Consider the following 25,649-nt stretch of genomic DNA (forward strand, 5'->3'; position numbering starts at 1 on the left):
TGATGATGCCGATCCTCGACCTGCTCCAAAATGCTGAAGGCTGACCTTGTGTCATTTGCAGAATTGATTGAAGAATCACGTGTTCTACACATGTAGACACCTGAGAAACTTTCATTATAGAGGAGGGATACATTTTCTGGCAGGCACAGTCAATCAGGCTGAAATAATGTGTATCCCCCTATAACTTTAGCTGTGATTCATGAAACTAGTCCTAAGTCACAAGTTTTGTTGTGCATGACCACAAATGTCTGCAGAATAAACCACATGATGTTGGTACATCACCTGAGGAATATAGAGGGGGGTACATTTTCTAGCAGACACAGTCAATCAGGCTGTAATTATGTGTCTCCCCCTCAAAAAATGTTCTGCTAGATCCTCCTGTATCATCATTTGTCTGTGTGGAGAATTTCTGAATAAATGCTATGAAGTTCTGATGATCAACAGAGGGGGAATTAAAAAAATATCTGAAGATAAGACACCCTGTGGAAAGGAAAGTGAGTTACAGCAACAACTGTTGTTGGCAGTGCTGCAGTAAATTCATCAGAGTCTATAATTCCAGTGAAAAAGGTGGAATTGAGTGTGGCGGTGTGTTCAAATGCTCACAGTGGTGTTGGTTTTACTGGATCAGAAGTTGGACAGATTGATCCTAACCAATGAATTGCAGCACATTTGAATCTAGCACCCAGAGAGTATTGAGCCTACGTTTAGTTAGCAGGCTGATCGCCCAGCAACATGACGCTTTCCTACAAAAGGAGAAGGAAAAGACATTGTTAGGCAGCGCTGGGAATATTATTCATTGGGCAACACGCAATGTACAGCAAAAGCATTTATTTAGGTAGAAATGTCACGTGCTGCATTAGCAAACATCTTTGAACAATCCACATTTTGTTTTATTCATAATCTACGCTGATATCTAAACATGGGATTATAGCTCCACCCTTCCAAATGCATGCGCGCTCCTGCAGCAAGAGATACACTTTCTATCGGGGGGAACTACTTTGGCACCACACCGGCGTCATTCCTGGTTGCTGCAGCCGTGCTTCCCCAGTTGCAGAGCGCCGGCACATGCCTCCACTCTGGCTGTCGTCCCCTCAATCCTGCCTTCCCCCTCCCTCTCCGGTTGGGAGTTTCTGCTCATAGTTGGCATTTTAGTTTGTTAGTTTTTGTGAATAAAACCTGTTTAATTGTCGCTCTGCCTGCCGTCTGCTCTGTGCGACTCTCATTTGGGTTTGTTCTCGCCCCAAACCGTAACACCTGCTGTAAAACCTTCCTGTTTGTGGAACAAAGAGAAAAATTCCTCCAAAGAGGAAGCACAAGTTTAAGAGCAGCAGCTGATAAAAAGTCTGATAAGTGACAAAGAGCTGCAGGACCTGATGAAGGCAGCAAATAAAGTCTGACAGCACTCAACAACAAGCTCTTCATGTGTGGAACAAAGCAGAGTTGTGGGAGTCTGATGGACTGATGAGACTAAAGTGGACTGTTTGGGCAGAACGTCTGGAGGCAGAAGGACCAGAAGAACAGCATCAACAGTCCTGTTGGTGGCTTTGAAGCTGCTAAACTGGAGCGTGTGAGCAGCATCATGGATTCTCTCCAACACCAGGACACTTAGAAGAACAATGTGAGGAAACTGAAGCTCACTGGACTTTCAGCAGGACCAGCATCCAAAGCAAACGTCCACCAAAGCCTGCTTCAGGAATCCTTCCTGGAAAGTCCTGGAGGGGCGTCTCAGTCCTGGATTTCAGTCCAGATGAAAATCATCACTGGGATTTCAAGGAAGCAGCAGCAGCTCAGAAGAGAAAGAATATTATTGATCTGGAATCTTCTACACACCAGGAACCAGCTGAAGGTGAAGAAGAGAGAAAGTAGCAGAAACATTTAGTGGAGCTCAGAAAGGTCAAAGGATGTTGACATTAAATATGAACTCTGAGCTCAACAAGCTGCTTCTGGACCTTTGAGGACTAAACTGGATTTCTACGTGATGCTGTAAAAATCCTTCACATGTGCTTCATTAAACTCTCTCTGGACACCAAGGCTTCAGCTGACATGTTTCCAGGACACTTTGTTCTCATCAGCTCAATGTGCTGCAGGTAGAGAAGATCAACAAGTTTGACTGCAGCTGGAAATAGAAAGAAAAGTCAAATCTAATCCTGCACTGAAACAAACATCCTGAAACTTACTGCACACTCTGCAACCTGACATCAACCTCCACACTGGAAAAAATATGTGGAAAGGAACGGTGAACATCTGGCAGCAAGGAGGCCAGAGGAAATGTTTGAAGAGAGAAACACAACATTTAAGAAGTGGAGAAAGTGAGAAAATGACAGAAAACATCTGTCACTTATTGGAATAGTTGTTGTTGAGGTGAAAACAGTAAAACAGTCATTTTTATTGGTCACACATTGTACAACAACAATTTACTAGTTGGAAAAAGAAAGATTCTAAAATTGTAGAAATTAACACTTTTTATCATTTTACACAGATTATCTGTAATTGAACTAAATCCTGCAAAACTGTCAAATAAAACAGTGGAATGCTTTGGAATCATTTCTGCCTTTAATAGAATTAATATATATCGTATACATATACATAGTTTGTCCTTCAGATTCTGGAAAAATGATATTTTTTGCTGATTTAAATTCAATAAACAAGAGTGTGAGAGTTAAATGGTATAAAAGAACAAATGAACATTTATTAAAATAGTGAATTTTAATGTTCACATTATTCATCAGTTTTTTACAGCAAACATTCTGAATAAATGAACATTTTTTCTGTGATTTTATTCCAGATTATCTGTAATTTAACAAAACACAGCAAAAATGTGAATTAAGTGTTAAAATAATTCTCATTTTCAATCTTTAATAAACATAAATAGTCTTTAAAATGAGGACAAATATCTGTAAAATAATGTGACTTGTTGCTGATTAAAATAAAGTAAAAATGTTGTTAAAGAACAAATGAGTATTTATTAAAATACCTAACCCTATTGATGTGGACATTATTTACAGTTGAACATGGAAGTTAATACTTTTCTGGGATTTTACTAGATATTGTTTGTAATTGAACAAAACAAACAGAACTGGTTGTAAAATAATGATCATTTTTTACAGTCATGGTATCATGTGAACATTAACGGGGAAATCTGTGTTTGTTTTGTTTCTTGTGAACTTAATTTAATGAGTTGAGTGAACTCTGAGCTGTTCATTCATTCAACTCAATATTTGAAGAAAAAATGCCTCAAGTTCTACAAATTCATGTTTTTTAGTTCTAAAGTGGTTTGAAAAGAAAAATGAGACATTTTAAGTTCAAATAATTAGTAATTAGTAAAACTGCTGTATTTCTCTAAAGTAAACTAGAACAGATGAGTTGATGTGACTGAATGAATTCCTGATGTTTTACAGTGCAGTAACATGGTCCAGTCAGAGTCTCTACACACCAGCTGCTGCTGCTTCAACATCTGGATCATCAGGACACACTTCATCCTCTCAGCACAAACACCGTCCTGATCAGCATCACTTCCATCTGCAGAGAGAAGAAGAAAGAGCAGAGGAGATCAATGAGTTTGATCAGCAGCTCATCAGGACTTCAGTCGTGTTCAGAGCAGCAGCTTCATGTTAACGTGTTGGAGTGAACACACTGAGCTCCAAGCTCACACACTGCATGAAAAGCCAGACTATCAGTCCTGTGAATTACAGAAAACCTACCAAGTTCATGGCAGTTATCAGCAGTTCACAGGCTGTGAACTCCAGGTTTGTCTGTGATGTAAATTGCTGTAAACAGATCCTGATGTGGGGTTGGGGGTGGGTGTGTGGGGCAAGAGGGGCATGAGACTTCACACCTAGAGCATTACAGAGGTGTGAAAAACTAATTAGCATCTGGCCTGTCTGTCTAGTGTTACTCAGGACACCCACTGGATGAAACGAGACAAATCATGACAGACAAAAAAACATGTCATGATTGGTTGATAGATCTGTTGCTATTGGTCAGCCCCTGGACCATGAAACCTAAAGGTGAGTGTCCACTAGATGTGATTTTCCTGCATGTAAACACGACGCATCTGAAAATCACTCTCATGGTGGGCGGTCAGTAGCAGAGCACAACATTGTCACATGACAGCACTCGAGCAACAGCTGATCACTACGTGGTCATGTGACCGAGCTTTCAGCTTGATGGTCCGGCAGATGAATCGGTTAAACACAGCGGCTTGGTGGCAAACTTTCTTTTTTATTATAAAAATCTGCAGCAAAAAGTATTTCTGAAAGCATTTGAGGTGAGAAATAAGCTGTGCAGCAGCTGTTCACTGAAGCTCAAACATTGTCATGTGACAATTTTGTGGCTCTCTAGTGACGTCCACCATGAGTGTGATTTTCAGATGCAGTTCGTTTACATGCAAGAAAATCACATCTAGTGGACATGTGACTAAACACACCATGACAACAAGCTTGTGGCTCCTCTGATTGGCTGACTGCTGTCTCTGTGTTTCTGTCTCCATTCTGCTCTCACAGCTTCACTGAGAAGCTGCAGGTTTACAGGAGACACTGGATCTTTGCTTTGATACTGACTGTGTTTAGTAGAAAACTGCTGGAAGCAGCAGAGACTGATGGAACCTTCTACTGACATCAGAGTCTTCAGGATGCAGTCTGGACTCTTCACAAGATCTAACAGATGTTTCACTGATGAATCCTTCAGCTTGTTTCCTCTCAGGTCCAGATGTTCCAGATGGGAGGGGTTGGACTTCAGAGCTGAGACCAGAGAATCACAGCTGATCTCTGACAAACTGCAGCTCATCAATCTGAATAAAGAATAAAAGATGTGTATAAAATCATTGATGATCCATCAGATGTGTTCAGGTTCTGAATGTGCAGATCAACATTACTTTGTCCTCATCAATCAGCTTTTCTCTAAATCCAGCAGAGTGACTTTGTCCTTCTGTTATTGTGGATCATCATCATGTCAGCCTTCTACACACATCATCCACATGTCAGCACAACATTCATCCACCTATTCATGTCCACACATCAATAACATGCTGCATCATCAACAGGATCAGGATCAGTCAAAGAAAACTCAACTCAACACAAACCAAAGAAATATTTCTACTTCAATCAGTAAACTTTGTATAAACTGATCTGAGTTCAGAGGATCTTCTGGATCCAGATGTGACTCTTTAGTGCAAATTATAAACATCCATTTAATTAAACAACACTCAACTTTCTGCAGCAAACACTTGACTTTTGTCAAAAGAAACTAATTTTTCACAGAAAATATGAACCAGAGCAGATTTACAGCTTCATGGATGGAAGTTCTGTTGAACATAAATGACCTTCAGTTGTCATTAAACACATCAGATCTACAACAGTAACAGACAAACAGTGAACTGACATCAGAGTCTTCAGGATGCAGTCTGGACTCTCCAGAAAACCACTCAGATGTTTCACTCCTGAATCCTTCAGGTTGTTGGAGCTCAGGTCCAGATGTTCCAGATGGGAGGGGTTGGACTTCAGAGCTGAGACCAGAGAATCACAGCTGATCTCTGACAAACTGCAGTCTTCCAATCTGAATAAAGAATAAAAGATGTGAGTTGAGGAGACAAAGTTCCTGCTTGAAATCATTCAGAGTTTCATCATGAGTTCAGAGCTGAAGAAGCTTCAGAATGTCCAAGTTTACTAAATGGAAACTCCAAACAGCTGAAGCCAACAGGATGCAGCTTCAAACAGTCCAACAGAAGCAGTGAAGAAGAGCTCTCATTAATATTAATGACAACATGCTGCTGCTTCAATAAAGACGGAGTGACTTCAGCTCTGAAACTCTGCAGCTCCACCAGTGGCTCCATCCACACAAACTCATGCTGAGCAACAAACACAAGGAAAAACACTCTGACATTTATTTCACTTTCTGCTCACAGTCACACAAACACACAAGAAGGAAACAAGATGAGGCTCCAGACTCTAAAATATCTTCATGTTGTGGAACCATGGAGACGTTTCCATCAGGACTCTACATTCACATCATTTCATTCTTCATCCATCTGTCACTGATAGTGGAAAGTGTCCATCACAGTTTTCAGAGGACCAGGTGACGTCTTCAAACTCTTTTCTCAAACACAAACATCTTCACTTTTAATGACTCAAACCAGAGAAAAGAAGAAAATCAGCAGAAAGTGAAGCAGGAAATGTTCCCATTGCTCCTGATAAATGACTTCAACTCTTCATCAACTGTCACAACTTTTGCTGCTGGATTTTCTGCTCATTCAACAACTGATGGATCAGCTTCATGTTTCATCAGCAGATAAATCAAACGGCTGCATCTTGGATTTCAACATTTCACTTTCTCAAACATCACATGGATTCATCCAAGTGTTGAACCAGCAGATGCTGAATATTAGTTTCTGTCTCTCAGGATGACAAGGGCGTAGGTTTGCATAGGGACGGTAGGGACATGACACTACCAACTTTTCAAGAGGGTCAAATTGTCCCCACCAACTTTTAAGCAACCTTATTTGCATTATATAATGAGTTCAGTTATATAGGTAATTTTGATTGTCTTCCCATATGTTGTAAGGATAGAATTGACCCTACCATTATTCAGTGAATTATTTTCATTATGTTCAGACCAGGTTCAGACTTACATTTACCCCTTTTCACTTGCTGAATGTGCCGGTCCAATCAAACATGTGTTTGATTGGCTGATGACTTGACCCCCCCACCCCCCACCCCCCACCCCCGCACACTCACACAGCCCCGACAGAAATACACAAGAAATAAACAAGAAATAAACATGCCGCCTTCTCCGCCCCCTTCGAAGAGGAGGGATATTAGAAGTTTTTTTCGGCCAGCAGCAGCAGCAGACGACACTGTAAGTAATGTAAAAAGACGTCAATGTTGTGGACGTGGGGAACACACCACTAATGTTGCTACTGAAAGTCCGACCTGCATCAGAGTTAGCGTAACATTAAACTGTGTGAACTTGCTAACCTGCGAAGCTGCTTAGAGAGAATTGTCCTCCTGTATGTGTTTTCTACTGTTAACGTTAATTAAACTGTGAGAAATGTAGTGAACTCTGCTGGAAAATATAGAACCAGAAAAACGTGAGCAAGAAGCAGCTTAGAGAGAGAGGTCCCAGTCTGTGTTTCTCAGCAAAGTGTTGACAGTCAAAAAAAAAACACATGCTGCTGCTTTTCTTCTTGTAAACGGCCTGGTTTAGAAGGAAAGAAGGCTTGAGCATGTTGTGACTTTACACTTTTGAAACCAAATGCCTATTAGTGCATTTATTTATTAATTAAAATGTATTTAATTACTATCACCTGAACCAATACACATGAAAGTTAGTATAAGTCAATACAGATTTATTTTGCACTGATCATTTAGCTTATCAATTAATTAGGTTCATATTCGTGACAAATGTAGTCCTGACCCCCGTTCACCCAATCTGTTTGGTCTTATTAATGTCCCGTCCCCAGCAAAAAGTGTACATGCAGGTTATGCTGTTATATCGTCCCTACCAATGTTGAGATCAAACCTACGCCCTTGCAGGATGAAAAACAGCTTCAATTACAGCTCAAACTATCAGTCCACTGTTTGATGAGTCCATGAACAAAAGCTTTCAAACATTTACATCACGGTTTCACTCATTTATCCAGTAAAAACATCAAACTGCTTCCACTTTGTCCACTGTCAACACTCTCTGTTTTCTGTCACATTAAACTGAATATTTGTGCTTCTGGACTGTTGCTGGAACAAAAGCACACATTTGAAGACGTCACCTTCAACTCTGACAAACTGTTTACAACATTTGATAAACTAAACCAGTGAAACACCTGAAAGCTTCATCAGGAATAAAAACAGCTGCTAGTTGCTGCTGTCACTTTGAATGAAAGAGAAACATGAGGTCAGATATGAGCTGAAGATCACGTGTGTCAGAGTTTCACAGTCAATTATTCACTGGAGGATTTTTCTGCTTTTATTCAGCTTTGAAATGTGCAGCTCAACATTTCTCTGCCACAGTCCAAGGACTAAAGCAGAGAAGAAGAAAACAGACGTTACCATGAAGATCCTCAGTGTGGATCAGTAGAACATCAGCCTGATGGCTGCAGTTTAGAGTCACCACAACTTTACATCACATTCATCTCAGCACACAAAGAAAACATGATGTCTGACCCCAGATACTTCAGGATGCAGTCTGGACTCTCCAGAAAACCACTCAGATGTTTCACTCCTGAATCCTGCAGGTCGTTGTCACTCAGGTCCAGATGTTCCAGATGGGAGGGGTTGGACTTCAGAGCTGAGACCAGAGAATCACAGCTGATCTCTGACAAACTGCAGCTCATCAATCTGAATAAAGGATAAAAGATGTGTATAAAATCATTGATGATCCATCAGATGTGTTCAGGTTCTGAATGTGCAGATCAACATTACTTTGTCCTCATCAATCAGCTTTTCTCTAAAAGCAGCAGAGTGACTTTGTCCTTCCGCTATTGTGGATCATCATCATGTCAGCCTTCTACACACATCATCCACATGTCAGCACAACATTCATCCACCTATTCATGTCCACACATCAAGCTGTAATGCAGGCATGTGCAGAGGTGGGGGGTGGGGTGGGGTGGGGGCTCAAACACCTGCCCCTTTTGCCTTGATGCTCAAAGTGCCCTTTTGTCAAAGTTGTATTTTTTTAAATTCTATTTAATACCGTAAAACGGGGCTATAAGGGACAGCTGGGTAATAAGGGACATTTTTCCGGAAAATGTTTAAATGTAATTCTGCGGTTTTATGTTGAGCAGGATGCGGTTTTGTGTTGTTTTTTAAAAAAACAACACAAAACCGCATCCTGCTCAACATAAAAACCACAAAATTTAAAAGCAAGGACTCCAGGAAGAGTAGCCACAGTTAAACAGTCCAGTGTCTAATGGGATCTAAATTCAATTTTAAAGTAACAGTTTGAAGGACTTGATGGTGGCCATATGAGGGTTTGAACTTCTGACCTTCCAATCAGCAGTCCACAGACTTAACCATTGTGCCACTGCTTCCATGTTATATTCTACATGAATATGGGTTCCTACAATTCAGCCGGAATTATCAGGTATGTTTCTGTACGGTGTTCCACATTCATGCTCCATGTGCCCCCTTTAAACTTTGAGCACCTGCCCCTCCAAAGGCCTCTGCACGGCCCTGCTGTAATGAGCAGCAAAACTCAAAACAGTACTCTGGTTCACGTCACTTGACAAACAAAAATAGTCCTGCTTTATGAACTAAAATGCAATAAGATTTGGTTTGCAAACACTTTAAACAAATAAGGTACTTTTTAACAGCAGTATTTCCTTTACACAGCAACAGTTAAAATATTTCTTTAAACCTCAACTTAAAACAATAATGTAGTCAAATTAGTGGTGGGACGACAATAAGACAGTTAATTAATTAGAGGCTTTGTGATTGTTTAATCTCCATTTATGGCATTTTTGTCAAATAACTATCTGACACAATAAGTAAAGTTAAAATTACATTTTACTAAATTTCAAATAAATTTTGGTTGACAATCGAATAGATGAATAGACCAATAGGTGAACTTAAAAAACAAAAATGTTTGTTTCATTTACATTTATCTACATTTTTCATCTGTCTGCTACATTCACAGATTACTGCAAACTCAAGTGACATTAGAGCAATTACATTTAACATTAGAAGATTTTTTGTTCACTCAAGCACTTTCAGTGTCTTGAAAAGTGTTCTATTATGGGATGGCTACACTGTTTGCCGGGTACCAGGACTGTCATAGCTAACGTTAGCTCTGGTGCTAACAGCAACATGTTTTACATTGAAGTGATCTGTCGACTTTAAGTGCTGCAGTGATCAGAAAACTAAAACTACGTTTTTATCCAAGCTGCCATCGGTAAGATTTTTAAAAGAACATTTTCCAGCCAACAAGCTCAATGAGGTCTGGTCTTCCATCACTGTTCACCAAACTTTCTTGTGGCTGATTCACTCTGCTTCCTGTGCATCTTGTTCACGACTGGAAAACAGACTTTAGGTTCATTAGGTTCAGTGTTTCTGGTGTGACAGAAATTATGGAACTGAGAAAGGTGGGATTAAATTAAATGCATTATTTTTTAATGTGTTATTTTTCTGTTAACTAATTAATCAAAGTTATTGCATTAAAATCCAAGTAAAATCAACATAACACTACAGAACTCTACTCTCCACGCCACCGGTCTCCACACTGACAGTGACCCAAAACGAAGGATTCACTTCATGAGATCAGCTCACACTAACATCAGCTTCAGCTTCTGACTGACACTAATCGAGTCAAAGTCCACCAAAGTTCCATATACAGTGCCTATCATAAGTATTCACTCCCTTTGATGTTTTACCCTTTTATTGCTTTCATAAATCAATCATGGTCAATAAAATTTTAGCTTTTTTAACAAAAAAAATTATTGGAAAAAACTCTTTAATGTCAAAGTGAAAACAGATTTCTACAAAGTGATGTTAATGAAGAAAATCATATAAATGAAAATAATTGTTTGCATAATTATTCACCCCTTCAAGTCAGTATTTAGTAGATGTCCCTTTGGCTGCAATCACAGCAGTGAGTCTGTGTGGATAGGTCTCAGTCAGTCTTGCACATTCTGCCCACTGCAATTTTGCTCCATTCTTCTTTGCAAAACTGCTCAAGCTCTGTCAGGTTGCGCAGGTATCGGGCATGAACAGGCCTTTTCAAGTCCAGCACAAATTCTCTATAGGATTGAGGTCTGGGCTTTGACTCGGCCACTCCAGAACATTTACCTGGTTCTTTTTAACCATTCCTGTGTAGCTTTGCAGTATGTTTTGGATCATTGTCTTGCTGGAAAATAAATCTTCTCCCAAGACGTAGTTCTCTTGTAGACTGAAAAAGATTGTCCCCCAGGATTTCAGTGTATTTTGCAGCATTCATTCTGCCCCTCTATCTTTACAGGCCTTCCAGGTCCAGTTGCTGAGAAACATCCCCACAGCATGATGCTGCCACCACCATGCTTCACAGTGGGGATGGTGTGTTTTTGGTGATGTGCAGTGTTTGGTTTCCGCCAAACATGACGTCTTGTCTGATGGCCAAAAGCTCAATTTTGGTCTCATCAGACCAAAGAATCTTCTTCCACTTGACCATGGAGTCTTCCACATGCTTTTGGCAAACTCTAGTCAAGAGCTAATATGACTTTTCTTCAACAGTGGCTTTCTCATTGCCACTCTCCCATAAAGCTTTGACCGGTGAAGAACCCGGGCAGCAGTTGCTACATGCACAGTCTCTCCCATCTCAGCAGGTGAAGCTTGTAACTCCTTCAGAGTAGTTGTAGGGTCTTGGTGGCTTCTCTCACTAGTCTCCTACTTGCACGGTCACTCAGTATACGAGGGCGGCCTGATCTAGGCAGATTCACACAAGTGCCATATTCCTTCCATTTCTTGATAATTGATTTCACTGAAATCCGGGGGATGTTCAGTGCCTTGGAAATGTTTTTGTAACCATCCCCTGAATTGTACTTCTCAATAACCCTTTCCTTGAGTTGCTTAGAGTGTTCTTCTGTCTTCATGGTGTAATGGTAGCCAGGAATACTGATCAACCACTCTCTGGACCCTTCAGACAGGTGTTTTACAACTCAATCACTTGAAACACACCCACACCACTCAGGTGATTTTCATTTCACTAATTGTGAGACTATTGGCAACAATTTGATGGACCTCTATTGAATTATACCATTAAATTAAAAAGAGGGTGAATAATTATGATAGGCACTAGAGTTGAATATATAGAAAAAGCATCAACAGACAGTGAACTGACCTGAGAGTCTCAGTTTACAGTTTGGACTCTGCAGTCCATCAGAAAGATGCTTCACTCCTGAATCCTGCAAGTTGTTTCCATTCAGGTCCAGTTCTATCAGATGGGAGGGGTTGACTTCAGAGCTGAGGCCACGACTTCACAGTGACTCTCTGAGAGTTCACAGCTATAAAGTCTGTTATGAGACATAAATGACAAAACATGTTATTATGAAAAACACTTTAGATTTCCTTCATGCATTTGAAGCAGAAACATTTGGGACACATCAGTGGTTCAGCTGATCTTCTCTGTGTTTGACATGAACTGAATTCTCATCAGCCTCTCTCACACCTGCACACTTTGAACCTGGAATCATTGATATAAATCTATAGAATGTAAATGTTCAATCTGCAGATGGAGGACAGAAGATGGAGTTCCATTCAGGCTTCCATACTGTCCACAGTCTGTCAGTGTGATCTGATCCCACATCTGACTCCACAAAGTTCTCAGGAGAACATCTAGATCAGGAGAACATTTTCTGTCCTGTTTTTACTGGATTCAGGATATTGTGACTGAGTTGAGCTCAGTGAACATTTGAAGTAGAAAGATGATGATGTCTCTGCTGTGGACCTGCTGCTGTCAGCTTCACCTCCATCACTCAACATTTACAGTCTGCTGTCAAACGCTACACAAACCAAACTGATCACTGGACAACATCACACCTGAACATCATGAATATGAACATCAGGGAACATTCTGATGTGATGACAGACCACTGAGTCAACTTTTGTCCTCAACGTTCTTTTATGAACTTCTGGAAAAATTTGTTCAGCCAAAATCACCAAAGAGCAAACCATCCATCCATTCTCTATACACCGCTTTATCCTCACTAGGGTCATGGGGGGTGCTGGAGCCTATCCCAGCTGACTCGGGTGAAGGCAGGGGACACCCTGGACAGGTCACCAGTCTGTCACAGGGCTACATATACAGACACACAATCACTCTCACATTCACACCTACGGGCAATTTAGAGTAACCAATTAACCTCAGCATATTTTTGACTGTGGGAGGAAGCCGGAGTGCCCGGAGAAAACCCACGCATGCACAGGGAGAACATGCAAACTCATGCAGAAAGATCCCAGGCCGAAAGTGCTAACCGACTACGCCACTGTGCAGCCTGAAATAAACAGTAAAGACTATTACTCACATCTGTATCTTACTGTCAGTATTATTTGTCATTAAGAGAGAGACAAATGTTAAGTAGTGAATTATGTTGATGTACATTTCTGACAATCAGAGATGTTAACTGAGTTGGAGATGTCTTATCCAGATGTGCTTTTACTTCAATAATGTTCTCAATGTCAAACAGTGTCATCTCTCTAAAACAAACCTCAGGCTGCCTGAGTGAGTGAAAATCAAATACATACTAAACATGTCACTCCAGAGGAACTTTCTGCTCATGGATTTCAGTCTGACAGGTTGGAAACAGGACATTCACACTCCTCCTCCAAGAACCACTTTCTTGTGTGCATCTAGTACATCCTCTCTGAAACACTTTTCAAAAGTTCCAGTGGGACCATGAGCTCTACTGACTTCACCTTAATTGTAGCATCCAGCCTGAGCCTCCACCACCTCTAATATACCTGCTGCCTGCATCCAGCTGCTGCACAACAACTGCATCCTTTCATCATCATTTAGACCTCAAACAGTTGATGCTGTTAGCAAAACAGCAGGATGACTTCGTTACATCATCTGATGTAAGAAAACTGACCTGCACCACTACATGGACAGACTTCTGCTGTTGTAAAGTACTTTGTCTTCAGATTAGCAGAGCTCTGTATAGATCAGCTCATCCAAAGATGCTGTTGTGATGAACATTACTGATAGAGTGTGACGTGAGTCAGTACGATGGAACGTCGACTTCATTTGCATGAAGTTAACGTCAAACCCTCTTTAAATGTTCTTTCCGTATGGCCAGCTTCATCAATGACATCCATTCATTTATTTTATGTTACAGGACCTAAATGTCAGAACCAAATCAAAAGTTGTCCAACTGAAAAAGCTGATGTCTTTAGCTCAGTGATCTCACCTCTAACCGCACATAAAGGATGAAGGAGAAAGTTTGTGTCAGTCGTGAGGTTACAGTCAAACTGTTGCAGTGATGTGACACACAACAGGTCCTGACAGCTGAGTACAGTTTTTTTACACACTCACTGACTTATATCAGACCAGTAGAAAGTATCTGCATGACACGTGGCACTGACTCTTGTCAGGGTCTTGACTTATGAAACCTCCTCCCTCCTAAGAAAGAGAAGCTCTTCGGACATGGATGATTTACACAAGTCTCCCAAACTGCTGTGAAAAAGCTTCATTTATCAAAAAGTGAGTATTTTGAATCACTGTTCAGCAGATCAGCATGTTTCCTCCATCAGCCAAAGGAAGAAACTCAGAAAATAACTCAGACGGAAAAATTATTAGAATGAAGCAGAAAAACTGAACATTTTCACAGCGTTTGAAGGAATTCAAGAACATCTGAGACGAACCACAGCTGACATGTGGTGTTTGAAATAAATACATGAAACATTAAGAATAATGAGATGTTCTAGTGAGAAGATCTGAAGATCTGAAGAACTGAACTACTGATCTACACTGACTGATCATGTTCATCACATCTGGACTCACCGAAACTTTCTGGCGTTCCTCACAGCTGGAATCAGCCTCCGTTTTCCCTTATTTGATGTTTTGTACTTGCTCAGGTACAAGTCATCCAGAACCTCCTCTGACATCTGCAGCATGTAGGCCAGAGCTGAGCAGTGGATCTCAGAGAGTTCCTTCCTTGATCTGTTCTCTGACTTAAGGAACTCTTGGACCTCCTGATGTACTGAGAGATCCTTCATCTCCATCAGACAGTGGAAGATGTTGATGCTTCTGTCTGGAGACATTTCATCACTGTTCATCTTCTTCAGGTTGTTGATGACTCTCTGGATCATTCCTGGATGGTCCTCTGTCTGACCCAGCAGGCCTCCGAAGAGTCTCTGGTTGGACTCCAGACAGAGGCCATGAAGGAAACGAACAAACAGGTCCAGGTGACCATTTTTACTTCTCAGTGATTTCTCCATGACTCTGTTCAGGAACACATCCAGAGTGTCTCTGTTCTTGTCTTTCCAGTCTTTTCCCAGGAAGTCCTCCAGAACCTTCTCCTTCTTGTTGGTGTAACAGTGGAACATGTAGACTGCAGCCAGAAACTCCTGAACGCTCAGATGGATGAAGCAGAACACCTTGTCCTGGTACAGCCCTCTCTCCTCTTTAAAGATCTGTGTGAACACTCCTGAGTACACTGAGGCTGCTCCCGATCGATGCCACACTCTGTCAGGTCGGACTCATAGAAGATCAGGTTTCCTTTCTGCAGCTGCTCAAAGCCAGTTTTCCCAGAGACTCAATCATCCTCCTGCTGTCTGGACTCCAGTGTGGATCTGTCTCAGCTCCTCCATCATACTTGACCTTCTTGACTTTTGGTCTGAACCACCAGGTGGTAGATGTACATCTCAGTCAGGGTTCTGGCAGAATCTCTCCCTCTCTGGTTCTCAGCAGCTCCTCCAGAACTGTTAGCAGTGATCCAGCAGAACACAGGGATGTGGCACATGATGTGGAGGCTTCGTGATGTCTTCATGTGGGAGATGATGCTGCTGGCCTGCTCCTCATCTTTGGATCTCTTCTTGAAGTACTCCTCCTTCTGTGGGTCAGTGAACCCTCTGACATCTGTCACCATGTCCACACAGTCAGGAGGGATCTGATTGGCTGCTGCAGTCGTGTGGTTATCCAGAGGCGAGCAGAGGGAAGCAGATTCCCCCTGATCAGGTTTGTCAGCAGCACATCCACTGAGGTGGACTCTGTAACATCAGTCAGGATCTCATTGTTGTGGAAGTCCAGAGGAAGGCGACACTCATCCAGACCGTCAAAGATCAACACAACCTGGAAGTCTTCAAACCTGCACATTCCTGCTGCTTTGGCTTCACTGAAGAAGTGATGAACAAGTTCCACCAAGCTGAACTTTCTCTCTTTCACCACATTCAGCTCTCTGAAAGTCAATGGAAACATGAAGTGGATGTCCTGGTTGCTTTTGTCTTCAGCCCAGTCCAGAGTCACCTTCTGTGTTAACACTGTTTTCCCAATGCCAGCCACTCCCTTTGTCATCACTGTTCTGACTGGTCCATCTCTTCCAGTGAGCCTTTAAATATGTCTTTTGCTCTGATGCTTCTTTCTGCTCTGTCTGCTTTCCTGGATGCTGCTTCAATCTGTCTGACCTCATGTTCATCATTGACCTCTGCAGTCCCTCCCTCTGTGATGTACAGCTCTGTGTAGATCTCATTCAGGAGGGTCGACTGTCCTGCTTTAGCGATGCCCTCAAACACTCTCTGGAACTTCTTCTTTAGACCACATTTAAGTTTACGTCTACAAACTGGAGCAGCAAGTTCTGAATGAAAAAACAACATGAGATCAATGAATAAATGACAGTAAACATTACAGCAGTTCATTCTCCTCAAGACGGATTCTGTGAATATATTCTGAGACTTTAGTAAATGTTCTGTTGATCAGCAGCTTCAGTCTTTACACAAATCCTCTTACTGTCAGCCAGCTTCTCCTGCTTCATCCTCCTCAGGAACAACACTGTGATCTGCTGAAGCATCTCCTGCTGCTCCTCTGATCTTCATCATCACCCTCCAACTCCTCCTCATCATCCCTCTGACTCTCTGAACATTCTGGGTAATCTGGATCACAACCTTCTGCATCTTCTTCAGCTCCTTCTTCACAAAGCACCATGTTGTCCTCCAGCAGCTGGAACAGAGAAATGTGGAATGAGTCCATCAGAGTCAAATCATGGAGCCAAACATCAGATCCATGTTGACACACTGACAGTCTACTGGTCTACAAAGAGCAGCATGGAAGACGCGCTGAACACAACAGGTGGAGAAGAACTTGTCCATGAACTCACCAGAATATGGAGTCCAGGTGATGCTGTTGGTCAGACTGAACTCTGGGAACCTCTGAGTTCTGCTGGTCCACTCTGTGGATCAGCATCAACAGTTAGATCTCTACATCTGTCCACACAGACAAATTAGCATCAGATGAAATGTTTTTCTTTTGCACATTTAAAAATAACCTGAGTTGACCACAGTGATCTACATGCTGACAGATAGGCAGGAAACAATTATGTACTGATAGACAATATAAAATATAATAGACAATATAAATGTATAGACAACATAAAACTAGTGAAGCAGCTGGGTGGCTGCGGTGCTCAGACAGGTGTTTGACCAAAAATGACTTTGAAAAGAGTAAACTTGGGCGTTCTAATGTCAGATTTGTCTCAGATGAAACCCAGTTATTTTTTTTCTACATGCACTCTTTTCTATGAGCAGCACATGTTGTTGTGCTCTGCATTTCACGAGAGGACCACAGTAAATCATGTTCATGCAATGATGGGAAGTTAAAATAATTTTTGTGTTTAATGTTCAATTCATTTTGAGGCCTTGCTTCTACTTCAGCCATTTAATTGAATAAACTGCTTTTTGCCTTCATGGTCCAGTATCTTCCTGCCTCCACCTGAACTCTGATCATCAGGTGTTTCTGTGTTGGACCTTGTGGTATCTGATCTGTTACATGTATTACCTAATAAGTTAGTAGTACAGAATCTGTTTTGTTTGTTCTAGTATTTGATATGAGTTGCTTGTTATATGTAGTGTCTGCTCTGGTGTCTCTGACCACAGATGGAATCTGCATTATATTCAACCCATGCCATGGGAAAGTGTTTTCCTGTTTCCAGAGCCCTGCTGGAGGTGTTTTTATGAGGGTTCTTCTGTCCAAAACATTGATTTAGGGATTCTTCAGCTGCTGTAGAGAAGGGGGGTTTGTTTGGGGATGCTCTCTGCTTTCCCCATATGGTAGGCAATAAAGAACCATTTGTTTTAACTCCTCCTATATGTTGAAAACCTATAAAACCTGATTGCTGGTCATTGTCCAAGAAGGAGGATTCAATTGGCCTACTCCTTCCAGACTGCTTTTGTCTGTACTGATGCTGCTCTTTCTTTTAATAAAATACTTTTAAAGAAAGTCAGTGTCACGGACATTTTCTCCTTCACCTGCACATCATGGACACCAGAGAGAGGAACAACGACAAATTTGGCGTCACGAACAGGATCAGAGGCGGCGTTCTTCGACAGCCGGCAGTCCCTTGGTCGCTTTTCTCCGTCCCGGTACGACGCATCAGGTGAGCTGGTTCTCACTTTATTTGGGATACTGATTTGCTCATGGGTGCTGTGGCTGATGCGCTGCACTGTCAAGAATTCAGTGCGCTGGTGTCCTGTGGTGTTTGGGTGTTTGGAGCGATGTTCGGTCTAAATTGGGGTTTATTGCGCATAAAAATGTGGGGAATAGAATAGAGTAGATAGAAAAAGTTGGGATAAGAGAATAAAAGTTGAAGAAAGAGAAATAGATGTTAAAGTGAAAGGGTTAAATGTAGAATAGCAGAACTAGTATGATGGAGCAAGCTAAAAGACCATGCAAGTGTAACAGGACAGGCCTGAATCCTGTTAACGGTAAGACATGTGGGAGTTAGAAGCTTTATGTGAACGTTGGCTTAATAGTCAAATTGGCATTTAAAAATAAAAGAGGATAGAGTAGATTTACCTTTGGGCCCAAAGGTCAATTGGCGAACTAAAATATAGAGAAGAAGGGATGAAATGAGAAGAGAACAAGAGGCCTAAAGGAAAATAAAGGAAATAGGATAATATAGAGGAATGGAAAGCCGCAAATCTGGATTAAAAGCCCTCTTAGAGGCAGTTTAGTATACTGGCCTAAAAACCTATTATATGTGAGCACATGTAGTAGGTCAGTTCCATAAAAAGAGAAAGGGAACTGGGGGTGTAGATTTACTTTAGTCATAGATAAAGCACTTTAAAGTTCCGGCCGTAGACGTATGGTTTCCTAAAGTAGCTTTTTGACTGAGTTGTTTATGCTCCATGGTTGCACAAATTTAGGTGATAAGGAAAAAGAGTGAAAAAGAGTGAAAAAGAGAAAAGAGAAGAAGAGGAAAGGTGCGGCTTAAAGCATGCTTTTTAGGATATATGTGAATGATCTGATTCCGACAGGGCCGGACTGGGAAAGAAATTCAGGCCGGGAGATTTCCAATCAGTCAGGCCACTTCCGCCACCGCAAGGGTTGTGTCACGTGGGATAATGCACCAAAATTTTGTTTTTTTTCCTTCCAAAAACATGCCTTTTACAGTTATGTTATAGCAATTACAACACTACTAAACAGACAGTAAGTCTATTAAACACAACCATAACGACAGCTCCATACAGTCCAGTACTTTTCTCTTCTGTAATCTCTTCACTACCCTCACCAATTTTTCCAATGTTTTCCTTTTCCTATTATTTGTATAACATGTGGAATTTAAAAAAATATTATTTTGTCAGCAAATCATTTAGATGTCAGCTGGTCATAGCTAATAGTACCGAGCCCCTAAGGTGCCACGGACGAAAAAAAAATATAACTCGTGCTCACGAGATACTATTCGTGCGCACCAGATACGAAAGCGTGCTCACGAGATACGTATTCGTGCGCACACTATACCAAAGCGTGCGCTCGAGATACTTATTCGTGGTCACGTTTAAGTTAAAACGTGAGCACGATATGTTAAAGTGTGTGCACGCTTTAAGATAAAACGTCAGCCGGCGGGAGGAGGACTCAGATTTGGTAAATATCCCTGTGCGCACTGACCGTGCGGAGCCGTCTCTGCGGAGCTGTTCATGGTCCTGAATGCTATACGTGCAGAGGAACACACCACCGAGGCAGGTATGGAAGCAATAAAGGGAATTTATTGTAGACAACGTAATATGGAGGCAGGTGGGTCTGAGGTGAGAGGGGAGTGAACCTGGAGATGAGTTCGGTTCCGAGGATGGTGAGCCGGGGATCGGCGGCCGTCTTCGGTCCGGTGGAGGGGGACGAGTGTGGCGGCTGATGGTATTTGGATCCCTGGCGGCAACGGAGTTGGATTGGGGCGGAGATCCAGGAGGATTGGTGCCGGCAGGACGGAGCGGGCAGACGTAGATGATCCAGGCAGGGAGGAACGACGAACCAGCTGAACGGAGATGGAGGCTTTCCAGGGGGCACGGAATACCGGAATTAGGAGGGGATTCAGGGGGTTTCACGGCCTCTGGAGGATTCGGTGACAGGGAGAGAGAGAGAGAGAGAGAGAGAGAGAGAGAGAGAGAGAGAGAGAGAGAGAGAGAGAGAGATCGACGTCGATGGAGAGGTCTGTACTCGAACCCGCCACTGCAGGCGGGGGGCCCGATGGTGCGTCCGTGGGCTCTACAGAAGGAGCAGCTACAACATCCGGATCATCTACTTCAGCCTCTGTGACCTGCTCCGCCACACTTGGATCGGCGGAGGCCGCTGCAGGAGCAGCAGCCTGTGCGTAATTACGCACGGGCGCATTGCCATCCACTCGCTCTGGACATGCCCTGATTAAATGTCCCTCTGCACCGCACCCAAAACACTTCATAGTCTCTGATGTAGCGAAAACCATGTAGTTGAAGCCATCTATTTTGAAACTAAATGAAACATTAGTGAGAGAGAGAGAGAGAGAGAGAGAGAGAGAGAGAGAGAGAGAGAGAGAGAGAGAGAGAGAGAAGTGGGGAAAAGATGGGGAAAATGTATTTGAATGCCAGATAGGAAACGGGGAGAAGAGAGGGTTCTGACAGAAACTGTCACGCCCCTCTGGCTGCAGCGAGCCGGCTCATCAGAAGCGCAGCCAGGTAAAATTAACAATCAGCGCTCCCATAAAGCCTGGCGCTCTCCACCACTTCAACGCTGCATCATTGACTGAAGGAACCTCTCCGCTGCTCATCTACGTCTGCCCGCTCCGTCCTGCCGGCACCAATCCTCCTGGATCTCCGCCCCAATCCAACTCCGTTGCCGCCAGGGATCCAAATACCATCAGCCGCCACACTCGTCCCCTCCACCGGACCGAAGACGGCCGCCGATCCCCGGCTCACCATCCTCGGAACCGAACTCATCTCCAGGTTCACTCCCCTCTCACCTCAGACCCACCTGCCTCCATATTACGTTGTCTACAATAAATTCCCTTTATTGCTTCCATACCTGCCTCGGTGGTGTGTTCCTCTGCACGGGTCCAGCCTTGTGACAGTTTCAGTGTTTTAATAAGTCTGTTGCTTGTCCTGTGAATACTGCTGCTTTAGGAAACACTCCAGCTGGAGCTAAGGTTAACGTTTAGGAAAGGGAGCCTGATGAAAAGGAAACATCAGCTCTACCTGATGGCAGGAGGAGTCTGTGAAAGCTGCACCGGTAAAATAGAAGCGACCTGTCAAATTAACACTGGTAGAGACGGCATCTGGGTCCGGATTCGGACCGCGGTCCGCCTTTTAGTGAGCCCTGTTCTCAGCCATACAGCTTCACCGCTTCCTAACACAGAGAAGACAAATTTATGAACGGGAAAGTGAACGTTATGTCAATAAAACATATACATATGTTTGCACATTTTTAAGTGGTTATATGGAAATTCGGGACCTTTTCTAGTGGGTATAAGGTGTATACCTGCGTGTTTACACCCCTGGGTATGCGTATCTTTGCGCATTTTCAAGTGGGTATATGGAAATTTGGACAATTTTCTCGTGGGTATATGGCGTATACCTGCGTATCACACAGACCCCTGCTTTCTCCCTCCCTTGCTCTCTCTCTCTCGCGCGCGCGCACTTAAAATTATTGCAAATTTCACTCAGTTTGTGATAACTGTGGAGAATAGGCTATATAACGGCTCTCATGCCAGGAGCATATTATTTAGGATTTTTCCCAGTAACTAGTTAGGCATCACGTTATTTCCAGACATGCTGTTTTAAGTTAACCCGCAACATGAAGTATACCTATTTTGTTTTAAAACATTATTTTAAGCTCTGTGCTCTGTTTTCTGTTGTGGAAAGTTATTCTTATTTTGATTTGTTTGTCTGAATAAATAGGGGAGTATGGACAGCTCTGGTCAAAAGGTCAGTATAGCATTCAGGACCACGAACAGCTCCGCAGAGACGGCTCCGCACGGTCAGTGCGCACAGGGATATTTACCAAATCTGAGTCCTCCTCCCGCCGGCTGATGTTTTATCTTAAAGCGTGCACACACTTTAACATATCGTGCTCACGTTTTAACATAAACGTGACCACGTTTAAGCTAAAGCGTGCCCACGAATACTTATCTCGTGAGCACGCTTTCGTATCTGGTGCGCACGAATAGTATCTCGTGAGCACGAGTTATATTTTTTTTCCGTCTGTGGCACCTTAGGGGCTCCGTATAATAGTATATACAAACACCAATGTTCATTTTATAACTGAAAATTGTAAGTCAACTGCCTATCCTACCTGAAGAGGGGGTCTCAAACTTTTTCAGGCTTCCTGCAACCCACCTGACACCTGTGGAGCTTATTTGGGCCAGACATTTTTGATTATATTTTGGCCTTTGAAGTCTGATGATGCATTTGTGAATAGAACCGACCGTTTGTAAAACTTAAGGGTGCTCCATAATCTTCACTCCTTCCACTCTCTGGCCTCACTCTCATATCACCGCTCTGCAGTGCATGCTTCCCCGTTCTCGCTATGAAGGGGCGGGCCATAAAGCAACTAACCAATCATGACACGTTTCTTCTAAAAAAATGTCACTTTGACCAATCCCTATCCTTCTGATTTCGAGCTCAGAGCACGTGCTTTGTGTGAGTGACAGGAGGGTGGGCGTGTACTCTGTCAGGCTTCTAGCGCTCCTGTCTCTGGCCTGTCTGCCAAAAAGCCGATCAACGTTTTTTCATTGGCCTGCCAGTCCGTGGCTGGCCTGTCCAGGCAGGCCAATAAGGAGGCAGGCCAATAAGGAGGCAGGCCACCGGGAAAAGTCCCGCCTCTCCCGATTGCCAGTCCGGGCCTGGATTCCGGGATCAAATGCTGATTGTGTGTTTGGGTGATGTTGAATAGGCCTATGTGTTTTATTTTGTGGATTTGTTGGACTTTGGGTTGAATGGTTGCATTTAATTTGAATGATTTTCTGTGCTGTGGCTGCGTCTGTGCAGCGCTCTGTCTCAGCTGCTGCGTCTGTGTGTGTGTGTGTGTGTGTGTGTGTGTTGTTGGTGTGTGAGAGGCTGATGAGCGCTGTAATGTATGAATGAAATATGTCAGTTTTTGTTGGAAAACATACATATAGGTTGAGCTTTCATAATTCAAAGGAGATACATTTTTGTTTCTTTGATATTGAAGACGTATAAGCTTTTGTCTGCTAAACTTTATGAGCCCCATTGAGGACTTTTTGTAAATTTGGTAATAAAATGAAATAAATGAGCCTTATAAAGGACTTTTGTAAACTGATAATCCATATGAGCCTCATGGTGGACATTTATGTACTTGGTATAAGCATATGAGCCTTTGCTGAGTCCGAGAGATCAGCGAGGACATTCTGTTTGCAATAAGCATAAATAAAATATCTTAGAGGCAGGGCCGGCTGCTGGCATAAACACTCTATGCCGTTGTTTATAGCCACATCCACTAAAGGGGGCCACACCACAATAAGTGTGTGATTCGCATTTTGTCCCTGTCTTCATGGGCGTAACGGACGCGGGGTACGCGTGGGACATGTCCCCCGCACTTTCCACTCTGTCCCCCCGCACTTTTTTCAGCCGTTACAACAGCTAAACCCGTTTGTAATATACGTTATGTACGACGCCATGTCAGGTGATCAACAGCTCTCCTTTTATTCTGTGGTCTCACAACACAGTAACAACATGAACAAGCTACAGTGTCATCTAGGGGACAAACTGAATATTGCAGCTCTTATAATGAATACACTACATCTCCCTTTCTCAAGATAAGTTTCCCTTCCTGTAGAAGAATGCTGTAACCGTTGTGAACCAGGTAAATAACTATATCACCCAAAAGTACTCAAACATTGGACCGTCTACACATTTCCCACCTATCATAAAAACAATTAACTTCAACCCAACACTCTGTATTTCAATTCTAACAGAACATAACTTATCCTCAAAGTCATGACAAAATCACATCATTGCGGTACAATCAGTATACAGCAGTTAAATACCAACCTTTGTGGCTTCTTTTTTTTTAAAATATATATACGCATACACATCTTTATTCAAACTGTGAACCAAACCATAACAGTCAGTAAGTTAGCCTATTTTAATTACTCCAAATAACGTTTTGGCACTCTTACTGGTCTTCCACAGCGTGTTGTAGTCACAGGGCTATTTACAGTCTCATCAGTCACTACTCTTGGACTGGGTGGTGCAGTGTAACAGTCAGGTGTAGGACTGGGTGTATCAGCACTTGGCAAAGTGCCTTGTCCCACATCGCCTGAGTGCTCTGATAGTGTGTCATCAGGTGTCCCTGGGAGAGATGTCTCTTTAGTTTTGAGCAAGTGTCTGCGATTTCTTCTGTACACTTGTCCTTCCGTCGTTTTGACTATGTAGGATCTTGGCAAGTCATGTTTCTGTATCACTGTAGCTGATTCCCACTTGCTGCCTTGTCTAATCCTCACATGCTCACCAACCCGGAGATGAGGCAGTGTCCTGGTTCCTCGATCAAAGTAATGTTTCTGTCTTTGTTGTCTGTTCACAAGGTTGCTTCTAACACTGTCATAGAGAGCTGGCTGCAGCAATGTTTTTGTCACCGGTAATTTTGACTTGAGCCTTCTCCCCAAGAGCATCTGAGCAGGTGAGAGGCCAACCCCGCTCAGTGGCGTGTTCCGGTATTCCAGCAGGGCCAAGTATGGGTCTCCAGAGCTGTCCTGTGCTTTTCTCAACAGGTTTTTCACTGTCTGAACAGCTCTCTCAACTTGCCCATTTGACTGTGGAAACGTCGGACTGGAGGTGGTGTGTTTAAACCCCCAGTCGGTGCTGAAGTCCACCATCTCCTGACTCACCAGCTGTCTACCATTGTCTGAAAATAACTCATCTGGCACACCATGCCTTGCAAAGATAGACTTGAGTGCAACGATTACATGTTTGCTTGAAGTTCCACTCAACTTCACAATCTCTGGAAACTTCGAAAAATAATCCACGCACAAAAGAAATTCTGCATCATTGAAATGAAACAAATCCACACCTATCTTTTCCCACGCTCTCTCAGGCACTGCATGTGACATGAGTGGCTCTTTAGGATTCTCATTTTTGTGTGCATTGCATACAGTACACTGAGATACAACTTCCTCTATCTGTTTTGCCATACCTGGCCAGTACAGTATGTCAGGGGCTCTCTCTTTACACTTAACTATATCCATGTGTGACTCGTGGATTTTTCTGAGCATTTCACTTCTCAGTGTGTTTGGAACTACTAACCTTGAGTTCTTGAATATTAGTCCATCAGTATAACACAGTTCTTCTCTGAATGTCCAGTATTGTTTGATTTTGTCTGGAAGCAGTCTCTGTTTATCCGGCCATCCTTTCAGAATTGCATTCGCAACCAGTCCCAACTCTGCATCTTCTTCTGTGGCCTTTCTAAATTCCTGCAGCTTTTCCTCTGATACTGGAAGTTGCTGGCTGACAGAGTTAACTTCCAGCTCATCATCAAGAAGTTTCTCATTTTGTTCTTTCAGAAACTCTCTGCTTAGAGCATCAGCGATATGCATTTCCTTGCCTGGTTTGTATTTGACTTCAAGACTGTACTTTTGAAGCCTCAAGAGCATTCTTTGCAACCTGGCTGGGGCGCTGAGAAGTGACTTTTTAAATATCACTTCCAGTGGTTTATGATCACTTTCTACATGCACATGTCTTCCATATAGATACTGGTGAAACTTCTCACAGCCAAATACA

General features: G+C 42.7%; 1 protein-coding gene across 1 annotated transcript; it reads right to left on the reverse strand.

Moving 5' to 3' along the window:
- Window positions 1-2,531: 2,531 nt before the first annotated feature.
- LOC127532776 (NACHT, LRR and PYD domains-containing protein 14-like) lies at window positions 2,532-8,350 on the reverse strand. The gene is made up of 4 exons (XM_051944814.1): window positions 8,154-8,350; window positions 5,380-5,553; window positions 4,616-4,789; window positions 2,532-3,519 (listed from the first exon to the last, which is right to left on the reverse strand). The coding sequence occupies exons 1-4, from the start codon at window positions 8,321-8,323 to the stop codon at window positions 3,510-3,512; spliced, it is 528 nt and encodes a 175-aa protein (XP_051800774.1). The 5' UTR covers window positions 8,324-8,350; the 3' UTR covers window positions 2,532-3,509.
- Window positions 8,351-25,649: the final 17,299 nt, after the last annotated feature.

The sequence above is a fragment of the Acanthochromis polyacanthus genome, unplaced genomic scaffold (genome assembly GCF_021347895.1).
Source record: "Acanthochromis polyacanthus isolate Apoly-LR-REF ecotype Palm Island unplaced genomic scaffold, KAUST_Apoly_ChrSc contig23, whole genome shotgun sequence".
NCBI lineage: Eukaryota > Metazoa > Chordata > Actinopteri > Pomacentridae > Acanthochromis > Acanthochromis polyacanthus.